Source organism: Oncorhynchus clarkii, chromosome 4 (assembly GCF_045791955.1).
Source record: "Oncorhynchus clarkii lewisi isolate Uvic-CL-2024 chromosome 4, UVic_Ocla_1.0, whole genome shotgun sequence".
NCBI lineage: Eukaryota > Metazoa > Chordata > Actinopteri > Salmoniformes > Salmonidae > Oncorhynchus > Oncorhynchus clarkii.
Genome location: NC_092150.1, coordinates 71,786,629 through 71,811,458, shown reverse-complemented (window position 1 = coordinate 71,811,458; position 24,830 = coordinate 71,786,629). Strand labels below are relative to the sequence as shown.

General features: G+C 44.0%; 1 protein-coding gene across 1 annotated transcript in view; it reads right to left on the bottom strand.

Moving 5' to 3' along the window:
* The window catches only part of LOC139407237 (spectrin repeat containing, nuclear envelope 1a), a 168,531-nt gene that overhangs the window by 125,323 nt on the left and 18,378 nt on the right, over positions 1–24,830 (bottom strand). The window contains exons 5-36 of the mRNA XM_071150836.1: positions 23,574–23,594; positions 23,259–23,351; positions 22,907–23,076; positions 22,517–22,713; positions 20,879–21,000; positions 20,440–20,478; positions 16,282–16,389; positions 15,413–15,550; positions 14,892–15,056; positions 14,630–14,742; positions 14,263–14,431; positions 13,978–14,074; positions 12,474–12,679; positions 11,588–11,752; positions 11,195–11,347; positions 10,763–10,906; positions 10,202–10,384; positions 9,883–10,041; positions 7,573–7,737; positions 7,242–7,376; positions 6,857–7,015; positions 6,543–6,748; positions 6,281–6,389; positions 5,834–5,998; positions 5,438–5,605; positions 4,801–4,965; positions 3,765–3,905; positions 2,230–2,390; positions 1,881–2,037; positions 1,002–1,229; positions 752–850; positions 387–574 (exon numbers count right to left, since the gene is read on the bottom strand). Of these exons, the coding sequence (XP_071006937.1) occupies positions 387–574; positions 752–850; positions 1,002–1,229; positions 1,881–2,037; positions 2,230–2,390; positions 3,765–3,905; positions 4,801–4,965; positions 5,438–5,605; positions 5,834–5,998; positions 6,281–6,389; positions 6,543–6,748; positions 6,857–7,015; positions 7,242–7,376; positions 7,573–7,737; positions 9,883–10,041; positions 10,202–10,384; positions 10,763–10,906; positions 11,195–11,347; positions 11,588–11,752; positions 12,474–12,679; positions 13,978–14,074; positions 14,263–14,431; positions 14,630–14,742; positions 14,892–15,056; positions 15,413–15,550; positions 16,282–16,389; positions 20,440–20,478; positions 20,879–21,000; positions 22,517–22,713; positions 22,907–23,076; positions 23,259–23,351; positions 23,574–23,594 (4,688 nt within the window). The remainder of the gene's footprint in view (positions 1–386; positions 575–751; positions 851–1,001; positions 1,230–1,880; positions 2,038–2,229; positions 2,391–3,764; positions 3,906–4,800; positions 4,966–5,437; positions 5,606–5,833; positions 5,999–6,280; positions 6,390–6,542; positions 6,749–6,856; positions 7,016–7,241; positions 7,377–7,572; positions 7,738–9,882; positions 10,042–10,201; positions 10,385–10,762; positions 10,907–11,194; positions 11,348–11,587; positions 11,753–12,473; positions 12,680–13,977; positions 14,075–14,262; positions 14,432–14,629; positions 14,743–14,891; positions 15,057–15,412; positions 15,551–16,281; positions 16,390–20,439; positions 20,479–20,878; positions 21,001–22,516; positions 22,714–22,906; positions 23,077–23,258; positions 23,352–23,573; positions 23,595–24,830) is intronic.

The window sequence follows — 24,830 nt, the reverse complement described above, 5'->3', positions numbered from 1 at the left end:
CACACACCCTTCCATTATGATTGGGCAGGCCATGTCTGTGTGTTACTGCTGTCTGTCAATGACAGGGACATAAAGGGACAGTCCTATCTCTCTACAGCACCCAGTACTGCACTACTAATCCCCAATACAAAAACCTCCAGGGTACCAGATGAGGTCTCCTGTATACACACACACACACATACAGACATGCATACACACACACACGCACGCACGCACCCACGCACGCACGCACGCACACACACACACACACACACACACACACACACACACACACACACACATGCATACACACAAGCACACATGCACACACGCACAGACACAGACACAGACATGCATACACACACAGGTGTACGCATGCACAAACACACACAAACACGTCTCCTTACTTTTGCCATAGTACCAGCAGTTTCTCCAGTGTAGCCTGTTTCTCTGCAGCCTGCTCTATGTATTCTCCCTGGTCCTTCTGGAGGTTAGCCACCTCTCCCTCCAGCAGATCCCCTTTACCCAGCCTATTTTCCCCCAAGCACAGAGCCACCAGCCTGGGCTTCAGCTGCTCCAAGGCCTGGACTACGTCCTGGAAGAATTGCCAATTACAAATGTAATGTACGCACAAACAAATGTGACTACCATATCTTATCCTATCGGTCATAACATGATACACATATGTCATATGCAATCATTTTTGTTGATGTAACAGTGTAGACACATTATATTGTAGTACAGCATGCTGAGAATGAGGGACATTCTGCACCATATGGTCCTGGAGAACTCTGTAGGTCTCTGAGGAGGATGTACAGCAGGTAATGGTGATGTCCAGCTTCTCTTTGAGGTCAACCATCGTTGTCTTCACCTGATGAAGACATCATTCAAAATCACCACTTACTACACTGTACTAACACATATATAATTTACAGTAAACCAGATATAATGTCCAAATCTTGAGATAAGTGTACGAAACGTGGACTTTTGCATACATCATGCATTAAAGTGGTTTGTGTCACCTGTTCCAGGTTGTTGTTAAACCTCTGCCTGCAGGTGGCACTCTGGTTGAGCTGTCCCCCCAGCTGCTCTACGCTCTCCTTCAGCTCCTCCCAGTACCGCTCCATCTGAGCCAGCCGCGCCCGGATACGCCCCGCCTCCCCAGGGGTCACAAACCCTAACAGAGCCTCTGACTCCGCCTCCAGGTGGGACAAGATGGCTGCCCGCTCTTCTAGTCTTGCTCCAACAAACTGAGAATGAAAGAAAGTGAGAAGCAAGAGAGAGAGAGAGAGAAAGAGAGAGCGAGACAGAGAGAGAGAGAGAGAGAGAGAGAGAGAGAGAGAGAGAGAGAGAGAGAGAGAGAGAGAGACAGAGAGGAGAGACAGAGAGAGAGAGAGAGAGGAGACAGACAGAGAAAGAAAGAGAAAGAGGGAAGACACACACAGAGAGAGAGAGAGAGAGAGAGAGAGAGAGGAGACAGATAGAGAAAAAAAGAGACAGAGGGAAGACACAGAGAGAGAGAGAGAGAGAGAGAGAGAGAGAGAGAGAGAGAGAGAGAAAGAGAGAGAGAGAAAAAGGGGGAGACAGATAGAGGGTGAGAGATACAAGTCAAAGTAGATCGCAATAGGGCTATTAGATCAGTCTCTACAGTCTCTGTTCACATACTATCTGAAACCTGTGTGTAGAAACTGGGACCCACAGTGGTAAAGACTGCTGCAGGGCATTCATTAAACAGTCATCCAAGTGATGCTCTGATCGTGATCAAAGCACAGACTACTTCTTGTCTCTATGTAATGGAGTGTGAATGGAAGGGAGGAATAGTATAAAGGTGAGATAATAAACTGCCTTTCTCCCACACACACACATACAAGCACATATACACACACACACACACATCATACCTCCACTGTGCTGATGTGTTTATCAAGGGGGTCTGAGGAGGAGTTGGAGTCCACAGTGTCCAGCTCTCGCTCCCTCTCTGAGATCCAGGAGGAGAAGGCCTCTGACTCCCTGATGAAACGCTCCCACCAAACACACACCATCTCCAGCAGGTCAACACTGCAAAACAAGGACAGGAGGAAAGTCATAATCTGGAACAGACATGTGCTCACACACATACACAAACACAGACACACACACACCCAACCATTCCACTACAGTATTGCTACAACTGAATAGGATGAAGCCGATAAAATACTGTGCATGTGAATATATCTAGAAAGTAAGTCAAAAGGAGGGAGACATCCTTACTTCTTCTTGAGGCTGGCCTCCAGTTGTGTGACTTGTTGTGTGGCCTGCTGGGCTTGCTGCTGTAGGAGGGTCTGGTTCTTAGGACCCAACTGAATCTCTGCTGCCTTCCTCGACAGGGAGTCTGTCTGTACCACATACTCCACACTCTTCTTATGGAGCCCCTGCAAACAAATTGATACAGTGCCTTCAGAAAGTGTTCACACCCATTTACTTTTTCTACACTAAATACACTAATATAACTTCATTAGATAAGTATTCAACCCCCTGAGTCAATACATGTTAGAATCACCTTTGGCAGAGATTACAGCTGTGAATCTTTCTGGGTAAGTCTCTAAGAGCTCTTCACATCTGGATTGTGCAACATTTGTCCATTATTCTTTTCAAAATTCTTCAAGCTCTGTCAAATTGGTTGTTGCTCAGTGCTAGACAACCATTTTCAGGTCTTGCCATAGATTTCCAAGCAGATTTAAGTTAAAACTGTAACTCGGCCACTCAGAAACATTCACTGCCTTCTTGGTAAGAAACTCCAATGTATATTTGGGCTTGTGTTTTAGGTTATTGACCTGTTTAAAGGTGAATTCATCTCCCAGTGTCTGGTGGAAAGCAGACTGAACCAGGTTTTCCTCAAGGATTTTGCCTGTGCTTATCTCGATACGGTTTATTTTTTATCCTGAAAAACTCCCCAGTCCTTAACGATTACAAGCGTATCCATTACATGATGCAGCCGCCACTATGCTTGGAAATATGGAGAGTGGTACTCAGTAATGTTTTGTTTTGGATTTGCCTCAAACATAACACTTTGTATTCAGGAAAAAAAGTTAATTTCTCTGCCACATTTTTTAAAAGTATTACTTTAGTGTCTTGTTGCAAACAGGATGCATGTTTTGGAATATTTTTATTCTGTACAGGTTTCCTTCTTTTCACTCTGTCATTTAGGTTAGTATTGTGGAGTAACTACAATGTTGTTGGTCCATCCTCAGTTTTCTCCTATCAGAGGCATTACACTCTGTAACTGTTTTAAAGTCACCATTGGCATCATGGTAAAATCCCTGAGTGGTTTCCTTCTTCTCCGGAAACTGAGTTAGGAAAGACGCCTGTATCTTTGTAGGGACTGATTGATCTACCAAGACGTGCCCTTCTCTGCAAGGCATTAAAAACCTCCCTGGTCTTTGTGATTGAATCTGTGTTTTAAATTCTCTGCCCGACTGAGGGACCTTACAGATATATGTGGGGTACAGAGATGAGGTAGTCATTCAAGGTAGTTCATGTTAACACTATTATTACACACAGAGTGAGTCCATACAACTTATTGTTGTATGGACTCATGTTTACTTCTAAACTTGTTTAGGCTTGTCATAACAAAGAGGTTCAATATATATTGACTCAAGACATTTCAGCTTTACATTTTTTATGAATTTGTAAAAATGTCAAAAAACATAATTTGACTTTGACATTCCAGGGTATTGTGTGTAGGCCAGTGACAATTTGTATATATGCACAGACGCACACACTGGATGTATCTCTAACAGACTTACCTTGGTACACCCCAGCTCAGTCCTGAGGCTGTCCAGGCTGCTGAAGATGAGTTCCCTCTGTAAGACAGGGCTGGTACTGCTGACAAACTGCCATACTGCCTCTCTCTCTGCGTCAAACTCCTGCCATGCACCCAGAGTCGCCTGAGGATCCCACACAGATATCGTTGAATACAAACACAACATACAGTATGTGGACACACACACAAGGTTCAGTAGGTTACTTTCTGAATGTAATCTGTTACAGTTACTTGTTATCTGTCCAAAATTGTAATCAGTAACGTAACTTTTGGATTACCCCAAATCAGTAACGTAACCTAATTACTTTACGTTACTTTTGGATTACTTTACCTTTAAGAGGCATTAGAAGAAGACAAAAAGGATCCATTAAACGCTTTGGTGTGTCATCATAGTGGTCTCTGACTTGTGGCCAGACTCAGTCTGGTAGAACAAACTTAAACTTGCACCTTTTTTCAATGCTTAATTGAATGTCATTGAGAAAACAGAAAGGAGTCATAATGTATTTTTTTGCAAACATCCTTTCTGAATTTAAAAGTTATCCAAGAAGTATATCATCTAGTTTTTCAAGAGTATCTGTAATCGGATTACAATATTTTTGCTGGTAAAGTAACTGATTACAGTTCGTTTTTTTAGTAATCAGTTGACATGTAACTGTAGTTACTCCCCAACCCTGCGCACACGTATACACACGGGCGCGCGCACACACACACAAACACACAAACACACTGACAGCCACACCCACACACAAACGGGACAGACACACATTCCCACAGACACACAGATTTAAACTGATCAATGACAAGGCCGAGAGGGACATGTTTACTTGAAACCCGAGGATATGAAGAAAACGTGTAAGTCAAAAACACAGCACACAGATCAATGGCAAGTTAACATAGGACAAAGACCAATCATTGATCAGGGAAGGTGCATGTGCTGAAAGATCAATAGGAAGACATGCACATGCATTTCAAAACAGCCACGTGTGTGAATACAGTGTAGTTTATCCAGAGACTTGTACCTGCAGATTGTGCTCCTGGGCCCCTACTTTGCGGTCCACCTCTCTGAAAGCACCCTCTAGTTCCCGTAGTGAGCTACTAAGCCCCTCCGCCTTCTGCAGCTGGCGACAGTGAGCGACTAGTAGCTCTGCCTTCTTCCTGTCGGTCTGGAGACGCTTCAGGTGCTGCTGTTGACGCACAGAGAGACAAAGACAGGGGGACAGACACAGAGAGACAAAGACAGGGAGGCAGACACAGAGGGATAAAGACAGGGAGACAGACACAGAGACAAAGACAGGGAGACAGACACAGAGAGACAAAGACAGGGAGACAGACACAGATAGACAGAAAATGGAAGTCAGAGAGAAAATCAACGTGTTAAAGAGGATCAGTTTGAGCAAGGAGAAGCACAGAATCGCTAATCTTCTAAGTAAGTGTTGGGATGCAAGGTGATTTGTATATCAGTGATTCTGATTGTGCAGTCCGACTGCAATGCAATGTAGTCGATCTCAAACACACACACACATAATGGCTTTATGAGACATTATAGTTACACAGTAGGAATGTGTTTTAATTTTTTTATTTTATTACCACCCCTCCCACAGCCAGCCCCTCCCTCAGCCCACCCCTCCCTCAGCACACCTCTCCCTCAGCCCCTACCTGGTGTATGAGGAGCAGCTGCCTGGCCTCCTCTGGGTTCTCTGCCTCCAGGATCCTGCTGGTCTGCTCCTGAGCCTCCCTCCGAGCCCTGAGAACCTCCTCCAGAGCACAACGCACATCCTCCCTTAGCTCCTCACTGTGGACCCTCACAGACCCCTCCTGACCCCACTGAGTCGAAGAGAGCAGAGAGAGGAGGAGAGAGAGGCAGGTCCTTAAAACATACTGTATACTGGTATATAACACAGACTAGACCAGCATAATAACATTATAATAGAGCAGAGATCACCAGTTCACTTTTTGGATAGGCAAGGAAGTTACAAAGATCAGTCTCTCAATTCTGACCTTCATGACAAGTGGACAATTGTATCGCCATAAAAAAAACATAAGATGGTTTACCTCCAAGAGAGAGGAGAGGAGGGCGGTGAGGTCAGAGGAGAGTTTGGCCAGGGCAGCCCTCTGTCTAATAGCCTCCACCTCAGGACTGACCTCTGTCAGTACAGCCAGACGACTATTCAGCCAGGACAGGCTCTCCTCCTGCCCCTCGGCTGCCCTCTGGAGCTCCTATGGGAGGGGGGGTTGGAGGATGACAGAATTTGGGGTAGAAAGGGAGGGGAGATTGAGGAGTAGAGAGGGAGAGGTATGGGATGAAGGGTGAAGGGTAGAAGGAGAGAGGAATGGGTAGACACGGAGATATGAAAAGGGGATAGAGTGGGAGAGATTGAGAGGTATGGGAAGAGGTTGTAGTAAAGATGGAGAGGTTCTGTATCAATGGGGAAATGGAATTCATTGCATTCTTAACTATAACCTTTGTGTTAATTCTGGGATATAGCACATCTTGCTCACCTGGACAGTAGTATCCACCTGTTCCTGGTGGGAGCGATCTCTGGCTCTCTCTCTCAGGAGCCTCACCTGGCTTCTCTGAGACAACAGCCAATCAGAGAGCTCTGAGAACCTGGATCAAGGGGGATTTGTTTCCCTACATTATCACATTATTTCTTTACAAGTAAGGTACTTCACATCAGCATAATTACAAATATATTTTTGAGATTGGAGAAACCCTCGTTACAGATTTCTCAGAGAAACGTCTATCTCTGTCCCCTCTCACCTGTCATTCCACTCCCTCCACTGGGAGTGCTGCTGCAGCTTCAGGTGGGTGGCCTCTATCTGACCTTTGACGTCTGCCAGGGCCCTCCTGGTGGAGTCCAGGGTTTGTCTAGCCGAGTCGTTGTCAGGGAGTGTCTGACAGAGCTCCTCCATGTTGCCTATGCTCTTCTCACACACACAGAGAGGTGCTTTCTCCCTGAAGAAGGCCTAAGGATAGACACATAATGGTGTGGTTAGTTAGGGTGAACTCATTCCTGCCCCTCTCTCCCGCCTTCCTTCAATACCTCCCTCACTCTCTCTCCCTCCTTCTCTCACCCTGTGTTCTCTGATGACTGTCTCGCTGCCTGTGGTGGTCAGTGCTTGGATCTCTCTGGCCAGCTCCGCCCTGCACTCCTGTAGGACGGCCCCTGCCCGGCCTCGCTCTGCCTCCACCTTCAGACGCTGCAGGTGAAACGGCGCCTCCATCTGGATGTCCTGCAGAAGCACAGGGACACAGAGAGACTAAATGGACATTGTTTTTCAGAGCATACAGAGAGACAAGGACTTACACAAGGATAAAGGAACATCAGTCCAGGAAGATGCTCTACAAGATGGCTGCTATTGTAACCCCATGTAATATCATGTAGCACTTTACGCCTTTCATGAAGACTGCCATTACTACTATTGTATGTATGAAAGTGATCAAACTTTGCTGTCTGACCTTCCACTGTTTGTGCAGCGTCCTGACAGTGTCCTGCAGCGCCTGCTGCTCCTCCTCAGGCAGGATGTCTGTCAGATCGTCACAGGCCTTTAAGAACACACTCAGGACCCGCTGGTCTAGCTGCCCAAAGAACTCCTGAACGGAATTAACAGAAAAAGTCAGAGGGGGAGCAAAAAATGATTTCATTTTATTAATGTATTTTCTCAATCATTTCAAATAGTCTCGATAGTCTCAAATAGTCTCAAATGAATCTCTAAAAGGGATTCCTCCCACTCATCTAAACTGAGTAAGGTTGACTGTTGATTGACTGGTGTTTTTCTTCTAGTCTTACGCTTTGTTTTCTCAGCAGCTCCTCTGCGTTTCCCCCCTCTCCCAGGCAGGTGGTTGCCACCTTCAGCACTCTCTCCAGCTCCTGACGAGACTCCTCAAACCTCCTCCGCATGGTGCTGTTGGCCTCCTCCTGCCTCCTCCACTCCCCCACCTCCTTCAACAGACCCTTGGAGGGAAGAGCACAAAGGGTGGTAAAGATGTAGTGATGCTGCGTGGGTAATGTAGTTACTGTAGTTGTATGTGACCTCTAACTGACAATCATCTTTGATCAAGTCAATATTTTCAGTTTTCAAAATTGTTAATGTGAGCACCCGAGTCGGAAATCTTGTGCGAAACAATCTTGTACCCCAATTTTCCTGGTCTGGAAATGCTAATCTCTGCTCTGATGTTTTTTTTAATTAAAAAAACCCAACTTTTAATCAATTAAGAACAAATACTTAATTACAATGGTGGCCTGGCAAGAGGCCTCCTGTAGGGACTGGTGCTGGGATAAAAAAATTAAAGTAGGACAAAACACACACCATGACAAAAGAGACACCAAAACAATTACATAGAGAGAGAGAGACCTAAGACAACAACACAACATGGTTGCAACACAAAATGACAGCAACACAACATAACAACAACACAACATGACAACACAATATAGTAGCAACATAACATGACAACACAACATGGCAGCAACACAACATGACAACACAACATAGTAGCAACATAACATGACAATAACACAACATGACAGCAACACAACACGGCAGCAACACAACATGACATTAACACAACATGACAGCAACACAACATGACAACACAACATGGCAGCAACACAACATGACAACACAACATAGTAGCAACATAACATGACAATAACACAACATGACAGCAACACAACATGGCAGCAACACAACATAACAACAACACAACATGACAGCAACACAACATAACAACAACACAACATGGCAGCAACACAACATGGCAGCAACACAACACAACATGACAGCAACACAACATGACAACACAACATAGTAGCAACACAACATGACCACACAACATGGCAGCCATACAACATGACAACACAACATGGCAGCAACACAACATGACAACACAACATAACAACAACACAACATGGCAGCAACACAACACAACATGACAGCAACACAACATAACAACAACACAACATGGCAGCAACACAACATAACAACAACACAACATAGTAGCAACATAACATGACAATAACACAACATGACAGCAACACAACATAACAACAAAACAACATGGCAGCAACACAACATAACAACAACACAACATGACAGCAACACAACATAACAACAACACAACATGGCAGCAACACAACATGGCAGCAACACAACACAACATGACAACACAACATGACAGCAACACAACATGACAACACAACATGACAGCAACACAACATGACAGCAACACAACATAACAACAACACAACATGGCAGCAACACAACACAACATGGCAGCAAAACAACATGACAACACAACATGACAGCAACAAACATGACAACACAACATAGTAGCAACACAACATGACAACAACATGGCAGCCATACAACATGACAACACAACATGGCAGCAACACAACATGACAACACAACATAGTAGCAACACAACATAACAACGACACAACATGACAATAACACAACATGGCAGCAAAACAACATGACAACACAACATGACAGCAACACAACATGACAACACAACATAGTAGCAACACAACATGACCACACAACATGGCAGCCATACAACATGACAACACAACATGACAGCAACACAACATGACAACACAACATGACAGCAACACAACATGACAACACAACATGACAGCAACACAACATGACAACACAACATAGTAGCAACACAACATGACCACACAACATGGCAGCCATACAACATGACAACACAACATGGCAGCAACACAACATGACAACACAACATAGTAGCAACACAACATAACAACGACACAACATGACAATAACACAGCATGGCAGCAAAACAACATAGCAGCAACACAACATGACAATAACACAACATGGCATTAACACAACATGACAACACAACATGGCAGCCATACAACATGACCACACAACTTGGCAGCAACACAACATGACAACACAACATGGCAGCCATACAACATGACAACACAACATGGCAGCAGCACACCATGGCAGCAGCACAAACATGGCACAAATATTGTTAGGCACAGCCAACATTACGCAATGTCATGGGTAATGTAGTTCCTATGTGTAGTTCCTATATGACACCTGAGTACAGTAATGCTAACTTGTGCAGAGGTCTGAATCTCGGCCACTCTCTTCTGCAGGAGGGTCTGGTCGAAGTTCCTCAGGGCCTTGCTGGAGGAGAGCGTCCTCTGCAGGGAGTGGAGGTTCCTCTCAATCACAGATAAACACATCTTACAGCTCTGCTGCTGGCTCAGGAGGTCCTGGGGGAGCAGAGGGAGTACACTAGATATATAAACTCACCCAGAGTGGGATATACAGACTCACTTTTATTTATACACAACCATACACACACAGGAAAGGACACACACACAAAGACACATACACACATACACACACACACACCCTAGTCCCCTAGCTCACCTGCCACTTGTGTTTGTGTTGTCCCTGGACCTGGGCCTGTGGCTTTGGGTCTCTGCCTGCTGCAGTGATCCGGATGGCCCTCTCCAGAGCCTGGTAGAAGCCTGTGATGTGCTTCTCCATTTCCTCCAGCAGGGGGAGCAGTCCATGGCACTCCCTCACCAGAGAAGGGCACCTCTCCCTCACCTTGGGACAGAGACAGGGGGAACAAGGCTCCATGAGAATCAATAGTGTCCATAATTAGAATGCAGCAGAGGGATCAGAGAGAGGGAGGTAATTCATTCCTAGAGAGATCCAGTATAAGGAAATAAACTTTTGTAGCATTGTACAGAAAAGTCTGAGCCGTTTGGGTAAAACACTTGAGTAAATCCTCTATGGAAATACGGCATTAAGATCATTTTAGTCCATTGTTTGTAGGTGATGAACAAAAGAGTATCAAGATTAGAATAAGAAGCTTTTGGAGAAGTCACCCCAGTACATTGCAGTAGCTGACACTGGCAAATGGAAGATTTGAGGCAGGAAAGGATGAATAAAATGTCATTTTTACCCTCTGGTGATACCAACCTTACTGAGTTGACCTTTGACCGTTGTCATAGTAGCCATGGCCTTGGCGCCCTCCTCCTGCGGGGCATCCTTGGACAAGAGCTGGGCACTGCAGGCAGCCAACTTGTACTGAGTCTCCATGGCAACAACCTTTTTCTTGGTGTTCTGAGTGGGAGATGTGAAAGTAAAGAAGGAGAAATCTCATCTTAGTCGTGTGTTTACAAGGGCTAGATTCAATCAGAGGTGAAGCAATGTTTGTGGAATATTGACTGGATCTACTCTGTGGCTTATAGAGAAAGCTGGAAGGCTATCTAGCACAGTATGTTTACAGAAGCAAACAGCATTCTGAACACAGAATAAAATATAGGTTTGCATGCTACTTCATAAAAACTGCTTAGACAATATGACAGTGCAGTTTGTATGTGCATATTACATAGCCTACTCATGACCTACCTCCACATCCTGTAGGAAAGACCTGATGTTGAGGAAGGAGACCTGTACAGGGGCGTTGAGCTTCACCTCTGCACCGTCCAGCAGCTCCCTCAGGGCAGAGATGGCCCTCATGTGGTCCCTCCTACACTTGTCCAGCTCGTCTTCACGGGCGTACTGCAGAGACAGGGGGCACAGTGTGTTGGTTTGAGACTTAATGTGCGCTGCTGTGGCTGTAACCAGTGTGTCTTTGTCAAGTGTGTTCAGTTACCTGCATCAATGGCCATAGGGCAGGTATGCTCATTTATCTGCATCTCTGATGGGTCTTAATGTGCCACTACCTACCTGTGTGTCCCATAGCTTATGTTCAACAGGTCTAATAGTGTGATCAGTTTGTCTCCATGATAGCTCCGTTACCTGTTTGACTTTGACGAACAGGTCCCTCCACCTTCCGTTGAGCAGGAGAAGCTGCTGTTTCAGGTCACGTGACACAGTCTCGTCACATGTCTCAATCAAGAAGTTCCCTGCGTCGTTCATCACAGAGTGCTGATCCATCCACTGAGAAAGGTTGCGGAAGAACTCCTGAGAGAGAGGAGAGAGAGAGAGAGAGGGAGAGAGAGAGAGAGAGAGAGAGAGAGAGAGAGAGAGAGGGAGAGGGAGAGAGAGAGAGAGAGAGAGAGAGAGAGAGAGAGAGAGGGGGAGAGAGAGAGAGAGAGAGAGAGAGAGAGAGAGAGAGAGAGAGAGAGAGAGAGAGAGAGAGAGAGGGAGAGGGAGAGGGAGAGAGAGAGAGAGAGAGAGAGAGAGAGAGAGAGGGAGAGAGAGAGAGAGATGGGAGGAGGAATGTAAAAAGATTGAAGGACAGAGAGAGTAATGACATTAATGACATTGGGTATTCATTGAGTGGTTGGGGTAATTATCTGTCTTGTCCCCAGTGGTTTGGTTATTAGGGTTATACAGTATTCTGGCAGCTGGGGTATCCATGGTGACCTGACAGCTGGGACGTCCTCAGTGACATGGGGAAGTTGGAGGGAATCTTGACGGTTGGTTGGAAGATGATTTGGATGTTGAAATCGAATAAATATTTTTGAAATTAGGGTGTCAGAAATGGATATATCAGAAGATGTTAAGGTCAAAGACCCCCCCCCCAAAAAAGAGCTTTCACCCGTTTTCTCAGGTCCATTTTCAGAAAAGCAGAAGTTAAGGTGTGGTTGTTTCATTGGTGACATGCTAGGCCTAGATCAATCTACAATGTTTATAAGCAGGTGAATGGGGATCAAGTGAGGGGGTCTACAGTAAGACATACCCGTTTTATGTTTTCAGGCTGGCTGAGTGCTCCCTCTGCATCCTCAAGCCAGGCCTGTAGAGAGGCCACAGTGCAGCTGTACCTCTCCCAGTTAGAGAGCACCTCATCCAGCATGCTCCTTACACTGCGCACCTCCACAGACAGACTCCTCCACTGGGTCAACACCTCCCGCATGAACCTCCTAACCCCTGCCTCGCCTTCATCCACTGGGAGAGGAGGAGACATAGAGACATGGGATAAATACACAGACATGCACACACACGCACACACACGCACGCATACACACAGGGTAGTGAGAGAGATCAAACAAGGTCTCTTGGCAAACCTATTTGAATGAAAACAGTGGTTATAAATATAGAATATCAATAATCAGAGGAAAAAGGAATCCACACAGTACATTCATATGCACATCAAGACTACAGAATGCTGGTGTGTTCTTTAGAACTGACAAATGAGTCCAAAGAGGAAACCCAATTACATCTGCACATCAAGCTAGTGCAATCATTCCAAATGGCAGAAAACATACCGTACCCGTTCTGCAATCATTCCAAATGGCAGAAAACATACTGTACCCGTTCTGCAATCATTCCAAATGGCAGAAAGCATACTGTACCCGTTCTGCAATCATTCCAAATGGCAGAAAGCATACTGTACCCATTCTGCAATCATTCCAAATGGCAGAAAACATACTGTACCCGTTCTGCAATCATTCCAAATGGCAGAAAGCATACTGTACCCGTTCTGCAATCATTCCAAATGGCAGAAAGCATACTGTACCCGTTCTGCAATCATTCCAAATGGCAGAAAACATACTGTACCCGTTCTGCAATCATTCGAGGGCTATCCTTCAGAAATAACCAGGAGATGAGCCTGAACCTGACCAATCAAATCACAGCAAACCCACCACCAGCTGGGGCTGGACTCACTCATGGGGAGCCTCATTTTTCGGAGGTCGACCAATCACGTTTCAGATTGTCAGATACACCTCAGTTCTTCTCCCCTGCATACCCTAATATAAAGCCTGCAGGGCTGGAACTGAATGAAATCAACAAGCTAGCTACCGTAGCATGTTAGTGCCCAGAGACAGCAAAAGTAGAGCAGCTCGGCTAATGGGGTCGAATTCCCCACTGAGAGCTGAGAGTGGAGAAACCTCATTTAGACTTTAGCCTGGAGAGGACAAACCACTATAAAAGACAGAGAGGATAGAAGATGCTGGACGATAGTGGGTGATTGGCTATTGAGCCATTCTTGGGAAATTGATCAGAGGTGATATATCGGTAAAATATTCAGTACTGGAAATGGTGGTGGGCTAGATATGGAGATTTAGGCCCCAGGGTCCCGATAAGATTAAGTGGTCTAAAATTGGCAATAAATACTGCCTAAATCAAAAGGGAAAAGACAAAGAAAGTAGCTTGTCAGGTAGGTGGTGTAGATAGGAAAAGGTAGAAGGATCAGATAATGAGGTAAAATTTGTCAAATGAAGCTTGATCTTGTAAAAACTCACCTGTGCCATCAGCCTTGACATAGAGCTCAGAAGACTGTTTCAGAGTCTGGAACAATGTCTCGTACTGCTCAAAGAACTGCTGTCCTTCAACAAATGACTGAATGAGAGAGGAGAAACTAAATAAGTGGGTGATTAGGATAACATTCAGGGCATGTTTTTTCTCTAACCTAGATAACATTATACCGATTCATTCAAAAATCATTTACATGAAACTAATGTGGGAAAGTAAGATGAAATAGTGGTGACATTTAAAAGTAGAGCAATACTGTATATTGTTGGACTTACAACATAGTTCTGTAACATTAACTCCACTGACTCTCGTCGGCCATATTTGATGATCCAGGATTTGAGCTTGGACTCTGCCAGCATCAGGAACGCCTGCATGTGGTGTTTATTCTCCCAGAACTCCATCTTGGCCAGATGAATGTTTGACGAAGTCGATACAAAGTTCATTCTAAAAGAGAAAATACTGACTGGTCAACATGTGAGCATAGAATGTACAAGGACAAGCTTAAACCAGCTATGTTAGTGCTGGTAATCTGGTCAATGTTCTGTAAATAAATCATGGGGTTGGGATGGGAGATGAGTGGTTTGGGTGTTAAATGGTTGTTCAGGGAAACCTGGGCCATTTGGTTGCCACGATAAGACCCACCTCTCTGCCATGTCCTGCAGCTGCTCTTGGGGGACAGGGACTCCGTTGACACTTCTGTCTTTATGGATCCTCTGGAAGACCTGCTGGTGACCTTCAAGACCTTTGAGCATGTCCTGTAGACAGACACACACAAGCAGAGAATAGTACAGTCATTACACCCTGTGTTACGGTACAGCCATTACATAGTACATAACAACTGACCTAATAAGGATGTGTGTAACGTTAAATGGACTCGCATTGTCACCTTGCTCACATTGCCCACCTTGTGTTGCTCCAGGGTCATGTGGACAGTGTTAGATGTCGCGTCAGATGTCTGTTGAATAGTGACCTCCTGTCGGAGTGCCCCCTCAGCCTGGTGCAGCCACTCCCCCACCACACCCAGGGGGGCGGGCAGAGCCCTGTCCAGCTGCAGGTGCCACCCTAGGAGCTGTAGGGAGGAGGTTACAATGTCAGTCAATGGGCTATTGTCAAGTTACCTTGTCTCTGACTGCCTGTCTGAATGCTGGTGGGAACTTTTGCAGTACAAATGAAAAAAAATAGTCCCACACTTATCTCTCCTTGTTGTGGATTTATTTCAATGTTTCGGCTAAAAAGCCTTCAAATGACGCAGCTCACTGTTTGGTTGACTGGAGATTTGACTGAGTACTTGGTCAGGTATTTGATTAGGCCCCTCTTAATGTTTGCTTGTGTCCTTGAGAGCTAGGTTGTACCAGCATACACCCTACTCTACTCTACTCTACTCTACTCCACAACAGTAACAGAGGTCCCGTCCCAGACACTTACCCTGTTGGACACTCTGTCCCAGGCCTGTTTAACCAGAGCCTGGTCCACGGTCAACATCCCATCCTTCTGCGTGGACTGGACCGCAGCCTCCACCTGCTTCCTATTCATCTCCAATTGAACACGTACACTCTTAAAGGACTGATGGAGAGAGAGAGAGAGAGAGAGAGAGAGAGAGAGAGAGAGAGAGAGAGAGAGAGAGAGAGAGAGAGAGAGAGAGAGAGAGAGAGAGAGAGAGAGAGAGAGAGAGGGTGGGTGGGGTGTCCACAGATGGAATGGTTATTTCCTGATCATGTGGCCTGACAAGGAAAACCTTTGGGTCCTAGTTATATCCCAAACACACATACAATACAAGTACTGTAAAATATACTGCCTGGAGCACATACAGTACACGTACTGTAAAATATACTGTAAAACTTACTGTAAAATATACTGACTGGAACACATACAGTACACATACTATAAAATATACTATAAAATATACTGTAAAATATACTGCATGGAACACATACACTTTTCCCTCTTTCACAGATCATACATTCATGGAATCTGTCAAAAACGTGCACAATAGAAAGAGGAAATAAGGAAATCCCACACTGTGTTGAATATGTAATGTATCCTGGGGCTTTGGTACTGTATAAGCCAGATAGGGTAGAAATACGGCAGCAGCAGTCTGATCCCTGCAGTGGAATACCACTGATTAGCCTGATAATGGAAGTGTCTGTGCCCGGTGTGTGTGTGTGTGTGTGTGTGTGTGTGTGTGTGTGTGTGTGTGTGTGTGTGTGTGTGTGTGTGTGTGTGTGTGTGTGTGTGTGTGTGTGTGTGTGTGTGTGTGTGTGTGTGTGTGTGTGTGTGTGTGTGTTCTAGATCACCTGATACTGCTGGCTGAGGTTGCCCTTGGTCTCCTGAGTACGTGCTGTGTCTAGCTCCAGCTGATCCAGCCAGGTCTTCAGCTCCCTCAGGCCCTTGCGCTGCTCTCTCTGGGTGGCCGGGGAGAGGAGGGAGGAGAGAGGAAGGGAACAATGAAAGTAAAAAACGAAGCAGGGAATGTGGGATAGATATAAGGAGGGAGGAAGGGGAATACATGGAAAGGAAAGAACGAGTGATAGAAGAGAGGAAGTGAGAATGCAATGCAGGGACAGAGGGAGAGATGGTAGGTAGAAGGATAACAAGGGAAGAGGGGAGTGAAGGAATAAGAGGGATGGGGAGAAGAGAGGGCAGAGAGGAAACATGTGGGAGGTAATCAAATATGTTGCCCAGCAGGGCAAATTCTCCAGACTCACAGCTGCCAAAAACACACTGTTAATTCAGCCAATTCACTTTAAACACCACTACTAATATTTCACTGGATTCGTTATGAATACTTACAGCGCCTTCAGAAAGTATTCATACCCCTTGACTTACTCCAAATTGTGTTGTGTTACAGCCTGAATTCAAAAATATACAAACAATACCCCATAATGACAAAGCGAAAACCTGTTTTTAGACATTTTTGCAAATGTATTAAAAATGATATACACCCATGAGTTAGAATCCCCTTTGGTAGTGATTACAGCTGGGAGGATTTCTGGGTAAGTCTCTAAGAGCTTTGGCCACCTGGACTGTAAAATATTTGCACATTATTCAAGCTCTTGTCAAGTTGGTTGTTGATCATTGCTAGACAGCCATTTTCAAGTATTGCCATAGATTTTGAAGCCAATTTAAGTCAAAAGTGGAACTAGGCCACTCAGGACCATTCAATATCGTCTTGGTAAGTGTCTGTTGGAAAGCAGACTGACTCCAGTGTATATTTAGCCAGGTTATTGTCCTGCTGAAAGGTGAATTTGTCTCCCAGTGTCTGTTGGAAAGCAGACTGAACCAGGTTTTCCTCTAGGATTTTGCTTAGCTCTATTCCATTTATTATCAAAAAGAAACTCCCCAGTCATTGCCGATGACAACCATGCCCATAACATGATGCAGCCACCACCATCGTTCTCAGTAATGTGTTTTGTTAGATTTGCCTCAAATATAACGCATTGCATTCAGGACATAAATGTCCCTTCTTTGCTACATTTTTTGCAAACAGGATGCATGTTTTGGAATATATATTCTGTACAGGCTTCCTTCTTTTCACTCTGTCATTTAGGTTAGTATTGTGGGTAACTACAATGTTGTTGATCCATCCTCACTTTTCTCCTATCATAGCCATTAAACTCTGTAACTGTTTTAAAGTCACCATTGGCCTCATGGTGAAATCCCTGAGAGGTTTCCTTCCTCTCTGGCAACTGAGTTTGGAAAGAACCCTGCACTCTTAGAAAAAAAGGTGCTATCTAGAACCGAACATAGTTCTTTGACTTTTTCCATAGGAGAACCCTTTGAATAACCTTTTTCCAGGTAGAACCCTTTTCACTTCCATGTAAAACATTTTACACAGATGGATCTACATGGAACCAAAAAGAGTTATACCTGGAAACAAATGGGGTTCTACCTGGAAACAAAAAGGGTTCTACCTGGAAACAAAATGGGTTCTACCTGGAAACAAAAAGAGTTCTACCTGGAAACAAATGGGGTTCTACCTGGAAACAAAAAGGGTTCTACCTGGAAACAAAATGGGTTCTACCTGGAAACAAAAAGGGTTCTACCTGGAAACAAAATGGGTTCTACCTGGAAACAAAAAGAGTGCTACCTGGAAAAAAATGGGGTTCTACCTGGAAACAAAAAGGGTTCTACCTGGAAACAAAATGGGTTCTACCTGGAAACAAAAAGGGTTCTACCTGGAAACAAAAAGGGTTCTACCTGGAAACAAAAAGAGCTCTACCTGGAAACAAAATGGGTTCTACCTGGAAACAAAAAGGGTTCTACCTGGAAACAAAAAGAGTGCTACCTGGAAACAAAATGGGTTCTACCTGGAAACAAAAAGAGTTCTACCTGGAAACAAAAAGGGTTCTACCTGGAAACAAAAAGAGCTCTACCTGGAAACAAAAAGAGTTCTACCTGGAAACAAAAAGGGTTCTACCTGGAAACAAAAAGAGTGCTACCTGGAAACAAAAAGGGTTCTACCTGGAAACAAAAAGGGTTCTACCTGGAAACAAAAAGGGTTCTACCTGGAAACAAAAAGGGTTCTACCTGGAAACAAAAAGGGTTCTACCTGGAAACAAAAAGAGTGCTACCTGGAAACAAAAAGGGTTCTACCTGGAAACAAAAAGGGTTCTACCTGGAAACAAAAAGGGTTCTACATGGAAACAAAAAGGGTTCTACCTGGAAACAAAAAGGGTTCTCTTATGGGGACAGCCGAATAACCCTTTTTGGAATCCGTTTTCTAAGAGTGTGTATCCTCGTAGTGACTGGGTGTATTGAATGTCTGAATGTCTGCTTGAATAAGTGCCCTTCTTTGCATGTCATGGTCTCCCTGGTCTTTGTGGTTGAATCTGTGTTTGAAATTCACTGCTCGACTGAGGGACATTACAGGTGACTATTATTGCACACAGAGTGAGTCCATGGAACTTATTATGTGACTTGTAAAGCACATTTTTACTCCTGAACTTATTTAGGTTTGCTATAACAAAGGGGTTGAATACTTATTGACTCAAAACATTTCAGCTTTTCATGTTTTATTAATTTTGAAAAATGTTGACATTATGGGGTATCGTGTGTAGGCCAGTGACACAAAATCTCAATTTAATCCAATTTAAATTCAGGCTGTAACACAACAAAGTGTGGAAAAAGTCAAGGGGTGTGAATACTTTCCGAAGATACTGTATGATGACAAGTTAGTTAGTTCAACAGTCCATTCAATTTTAACACTCCCTATTCAGTTTCAGTCCATTCAATTTTAACACTCCCTATTCAGTTTCAGTCCATTCTATTTTAACACCACCTATTCAGTTTCAGTCCATTCTATTTTAACACCACCTATTCAGTTTCAGTCCATTCTATTTTAACACTCCCTATTCAGTTTCAGTCCATTCAATTTTAACACTCCCTATTCAGTTTCAGTCCATTCAATTTTAACACTCCCTATTCAGTTTCAGTCCATTCTATTTTAACACTCCCTATTCAGTTTCAGTCCATTCTATTCTGATCAGTCTATTCTGCTCAGCCATCCCATTGTAAGGCTTTATTCTTTATTCACATTACAGACCCTGCTAAGGGAACATATTCTCTTCTCTGAATGGCAGCCCCCTAAACACTCTACAGGGGGGGGGGAAATCATATTACTAGCTGGCTAACATTCACTGTTACAGCCTAGTTAGTGTATTGTCCCTGAAATCACCACTGCCATCACCATCACCATATCTTCTTTCTTTATTTCATAAAACAAATGTTTTACTGAATGTAAATATACAACACAAAGTGTTACACACCTTTGTCAGTGCGGTAGAGAGTACTAACCAGTGGCTATAATCAAGGCAAGGACATATCAAAATCCTACACTGACGCAAAAGAGGCATAGTTAGAGAGACTTAATGACAAAGCCACTCGAAGCTAAAACTGTAACCTTACAAAACCCAACCACTATCCATTCAAAACCCAAGGCTTTCCATCAAACTATCCGCCAATAAAAGGGCTCCCTGCCGAGCCCTAGCCAGCTGCGGCCATTGTCATGCTAATACAACATAGCTGTTAGCACTAATGCTAATATAATGGTAATATCACATCATATAATACAGGACTATCACCTCAGGTAAAATGAGATGTGGAAAGAAAAAATGAATTCCCTTACCACATAAAACACTGCGAATTCCACCAGAATACAATAGTAGAGCTGGTGATTACAACAATAAAATGGAATGGTGAATGTTTAAAGTATGTAGAAACAATGTAACCTGGGTGTCAGTCTGTCTCTGCTGTAGCTGCCTCCTTTGTTGTTGTCATGCAAAACACTGACAGAGTTGGCTGAAGCAAAAACAGGCTGGCAACCGGGCTAGAAGCAGTATGTGTTCCAGCGGGGAATTACAAACATTCTAAGAATGTTCTTTTGGAACGTTTGATGGAGAACCTGCACAGTGGACCGGAATGAGGATACTAATACTTCTACAGACTGAACCTACCTCCAACATCTCCTCAATATCTCGAGGAGCAAGACCATGCTGTGGAACAGAGGCAGGCACAACAACCACAGGGATGCAGTGACCACACAGACAACACCACAGTGGAGAGAGAGAACGAGAAAAAAAGAAGGGAGAGATGTCCAAAAAATAAGTGATTGATCAACAACAGACAAGAATACATTACATCACATCACTAAGGAGTAAGGGAATGTGAGAGGTGACAATAAGGAAAGGTTGGGTAGTTAGTGTCAGTGGTAGTGGTAAGGATTTACAGACACAGCACACACCGCAAGTCTACCTGCAGGTCTGAGATAACACTTGAATAGAGGACAATAGTGGCAAATAATGTAAATAACGGAGAGAAAGAAACAATAGGAAGAGACATGGCTGTGAAGATGGAGAGAGAGGGAGCGGTGGGGAGAGGGACAGGGCTTGCTACCTCTTCCTCTGGCTGGGAGTCCGAGTCACTGTTCTGCTGGTGACCTGGGTTGGGGTGGTGCTTCAGAAACTGGGCCACGTACGTCATGATGGACTTCTCATCCGGTTTGTCAACATCCACATCTGGGGAGAAAGAAGAACAGATAGGGGTCAGTCTAGTCCCCACAACACACAGAACTGTACTGAATACCAGCTGTTATGAACAACCAGATATTAGTATTAACAAAGCATTCTCAATGACATCTAATCTGGAAAAAGCTAACCATACATCACTATTTAACTCCAACTATATCAACAACAGACTACGAGATTAGCCATCTTTAGCCATCTTTGTAATCAAGCAGAAGAAAGCCTCTATCGCTGACAGAAACCTCAGGCAGAGGGGAAGGCCTGCCACCTTGCATCAAACTGTCATATCAGGTTTATATGGTATGTTGGTGAGCTGCTGGATGCTCTCTCTGGCACTGACTCCTCTCCAGCCCTAATGGCCCTTAATTATGGTGATGTCAAACTGGATTTGTCAGGGCTCATTCTGAGGGGCAGGCGTGAGGGAGCACAGATGCTGTTGAGAGGATTCACTCTAGAGGGATTTATCTGATACACAGGCAGGAATGTACACTAGTGAAAGCATAGTTCATCTTTGTATTGACATGGAGCGTGGCTGAAATATCAGCTTCAGGTTTGTAAAGATCTAGAAAAGTTGAAGTTTTCTAACCAGAAGTTTTCATTTCACCTAATTTGAACATTCTGTCATAAAAAGCACATGTTGAACTTAATAAAAAACATTTTTTCCCATCTCAAGAGGTTACATTTAAAAAATGACTATAGTAAGTATCTAGTAGGTACCAAATAAAGAAACAGCTTTGACCGTAACAGCTTTGACCGTAACAGGGTTGATGACTTCATCTTAAGTCATCCATAAATCCCCCTGTAACAGGGGGAATGGAAGCTGGTTGTGTGAAACAGGGAGGACAATTGAATGCAAGCTTCACCAAAAACTGTTTTATTGTTAAAACATTTGCAGCCTGTCTATATGGGTAACGGGGTTGACGTGTTATGTTCAACCCTCTCAGATGTCCATCACAAAACACCAGAACATGGCCCAGAAGAGAAGATCCAGCTCACCTGCTTTTACACTATGATTTGACTATTAGATGTTCAATGTAAAAATATATATATATAGTTTCACTGTATTAAAATGACAGTTCAGTTCACGTAACAGGGTTGACCTTAAAATGAGGGAACGTTTTCTTTCCCTTAAAATGAATCACTAATCACATGAAATAAATAGTAATCTAGAGAAATGGCTTTGTCAAAGCAACAAAATAACTTTACAATGATGGTGAACTTGGATAAATGTTAGGATTAAGTGGGCTAGTATCTTCCCAGAAGTCACAGAGGATGCATAGACGGACATGTCAAAATGCTGAATTAAGTCTTTATTCAATTAAAAAAACAGATTTATTGCATTTTCCATGTGTTCTATATTAAAGGGCACTCAATTTAATATAACATGCTTTTTCAATGTTTGTGCACAATTTCTATATAACATTTTAAAGGCACCCAAAAGGCACTAATTTCGTGGAACGACCCACATTAATTTGCCAAACAGGAAATGACCTCTCTGGCTGTGGTTTACCTTCTGGGTCCAGTAGCTGCGGAATGCCCAGCTCAGTCTCGGCCAATGAGAAGGCTTCCTGCAGGTTCTCTCGATTGGCTCTCCTCCGCACACGCTCCATGTCGACCAGGTGGGGTCGAAGAGAGAGGATCACTGCGAAGAATGCCACACCTGTACGCCAGCTCGACCCAAAGTCTTTCACGTCCATCCCCAGATGCCTGAAGAGACAGACAAATACAGCATTACATCAATAACACCATCACTTATTATTAGCTATCGTAATATCATTATCAGTAGCTATCACCACAACCACGATTAGTACTGGTAATAGAAGTGTTACTGTAGTTAATAATATCATAAGTATCATCATGTTATATTGCAGTAGGTGCAGTGGCTGTAGTTTCCCCGTACTTGGTGGCGGTCTGCTGGACCCATCTGAGTAGGGCCTTCCTGGCCCCACCCTGCAGCGGGGGGAGGGGCCTCCTCTTGACAGGCGGGCTGGTGGTGTCGGAGCTGTCCACTGAGGAGGTGCTGCTAGAGAGGGCCTGGAGCGCTGGCAGGTTACTGGTCAACTCCTCTATCTGCACGACGGGAGAGAGAGCGATAGAGAGAGAGAGAATTGTTGCTATAGAGAAAGCACAGCAAGAAGACAGAGTATGGCTGACTCACAAAATGAAACACCATTGCCTTTATTGTGTAATTGTGCAATAGTGCTGCATTATTTGTAGTGGGATGACACCCACCCACCACAGAGGCACTATACCTGGAAATAGAGGATTATTGTCCAAATCAACCCCAGTACGATAGATGGTCTTCCATCAACGATGTCAGTCGAGTTGATGTTGACTAGCTTGATCTGTGTCACAACATACAATATCTAGCATTATACGGTAGGATATCACTTATCAGAAATCATATCCGTTCTAATACATACTGTTTGGAACAAATATGCACAAATTCACTCAATCTAGCAGTGGTACAATATATGGAAATACGGATACGGACTATGAACACAGTACCCAAGTGTAATATCATTCATAAAAACTTTCATGAAAACATCAAATAAGTTGGTACTAACCGGTGATCCCCTGTACGCAGACTTGAGTGAGCGTGAGAAAAAAGGAGAGAGAGAGAGGGAGCAAAAGAGTGGTAGACAGAGATTGGATGCAGTTAGAGGAGATATATAGTATGGGTGAGTGACAGGGGGATGCCTCATCGAGTGTGAGCCAAGTGATAAAGACTCTAACAGTGAGATAACCCTGGCTGCTCTACGGCGGGCTGAGAGGACAGATCTATCACCTATACACAGACAGCACCGGGGATTACACCCAGCAGAGAGTAGAGAGTGAGAGAGAGAGAGAGAGAGAGAGAGAGAGAGAGGGGCGGGGGTAGGGTATATCATAGAGAGAGAGGGCCTGGGCATTCATCATATCATCCATATCAGAGGGTATATTACAGAGGAGATGAGTCTGAGCATTAAAGGTTATCATGTTACACTGGGACTGTGGTATGGAGGAGGGACAGTACGGGGTGGGAAAGCTCCACTTGAGAGAGGGTCAGAGACTGAGCAGTACTGTACATATAATTAATGTTTCTAAATCTAAGACAGGTCTAGAGATTAGGTCTAGTAGGCAGTTTATACATACACAGCACTTCATATCAGAATGGGGTCCTTAGACTATGTAAAGATAGTGGTTGACAGTAGATGGAGGGACACTGCTTCAACAATATGACAAAGACAGGGCATCACATACTATTAAACATAATGTTTTTGCATACCCAAACGGCCTACTATTTAGGACGCAAGTATAGATTATTTGGACACGACCAGTCTGACCAATATAACAGCTATCTGACAGAGAGAGACCAAACATCATATACTGTAGGCAACAGCAGATATTAAATCATGCTCCCATTGTGACAGATATGAGATAGGGAGATAAATGGCAAATGTGATAAAAGAGCACTGAGGATAGGAACTAAAATCAAATCTAAATACAGTCTATGGACATATAAGATTTACACGCACGCACACACACACACCCATCCCAGCATGGCATGGCAGAGACATCCAATCTCGGTGTCTACACTCCAGACTGCAGATTATTGTTGTAGGATTTAGGGTTTAACCCTGTCACAGTGCAGGAAGAAGCTAAATCAATGTCCCCCCAGACGCAAGCTGGGGATTTATTTATGTATATCCAAAGACATGCTATGTGGAGTATTAGCCATCTAATACTGGGAATCCATCTCATCAGTTAGGTTTCCATCCAATTGGCGACAGATTTTCATGTGAATATTCTAAAATCAGCATAAAGAAAATATGCCCATTTTT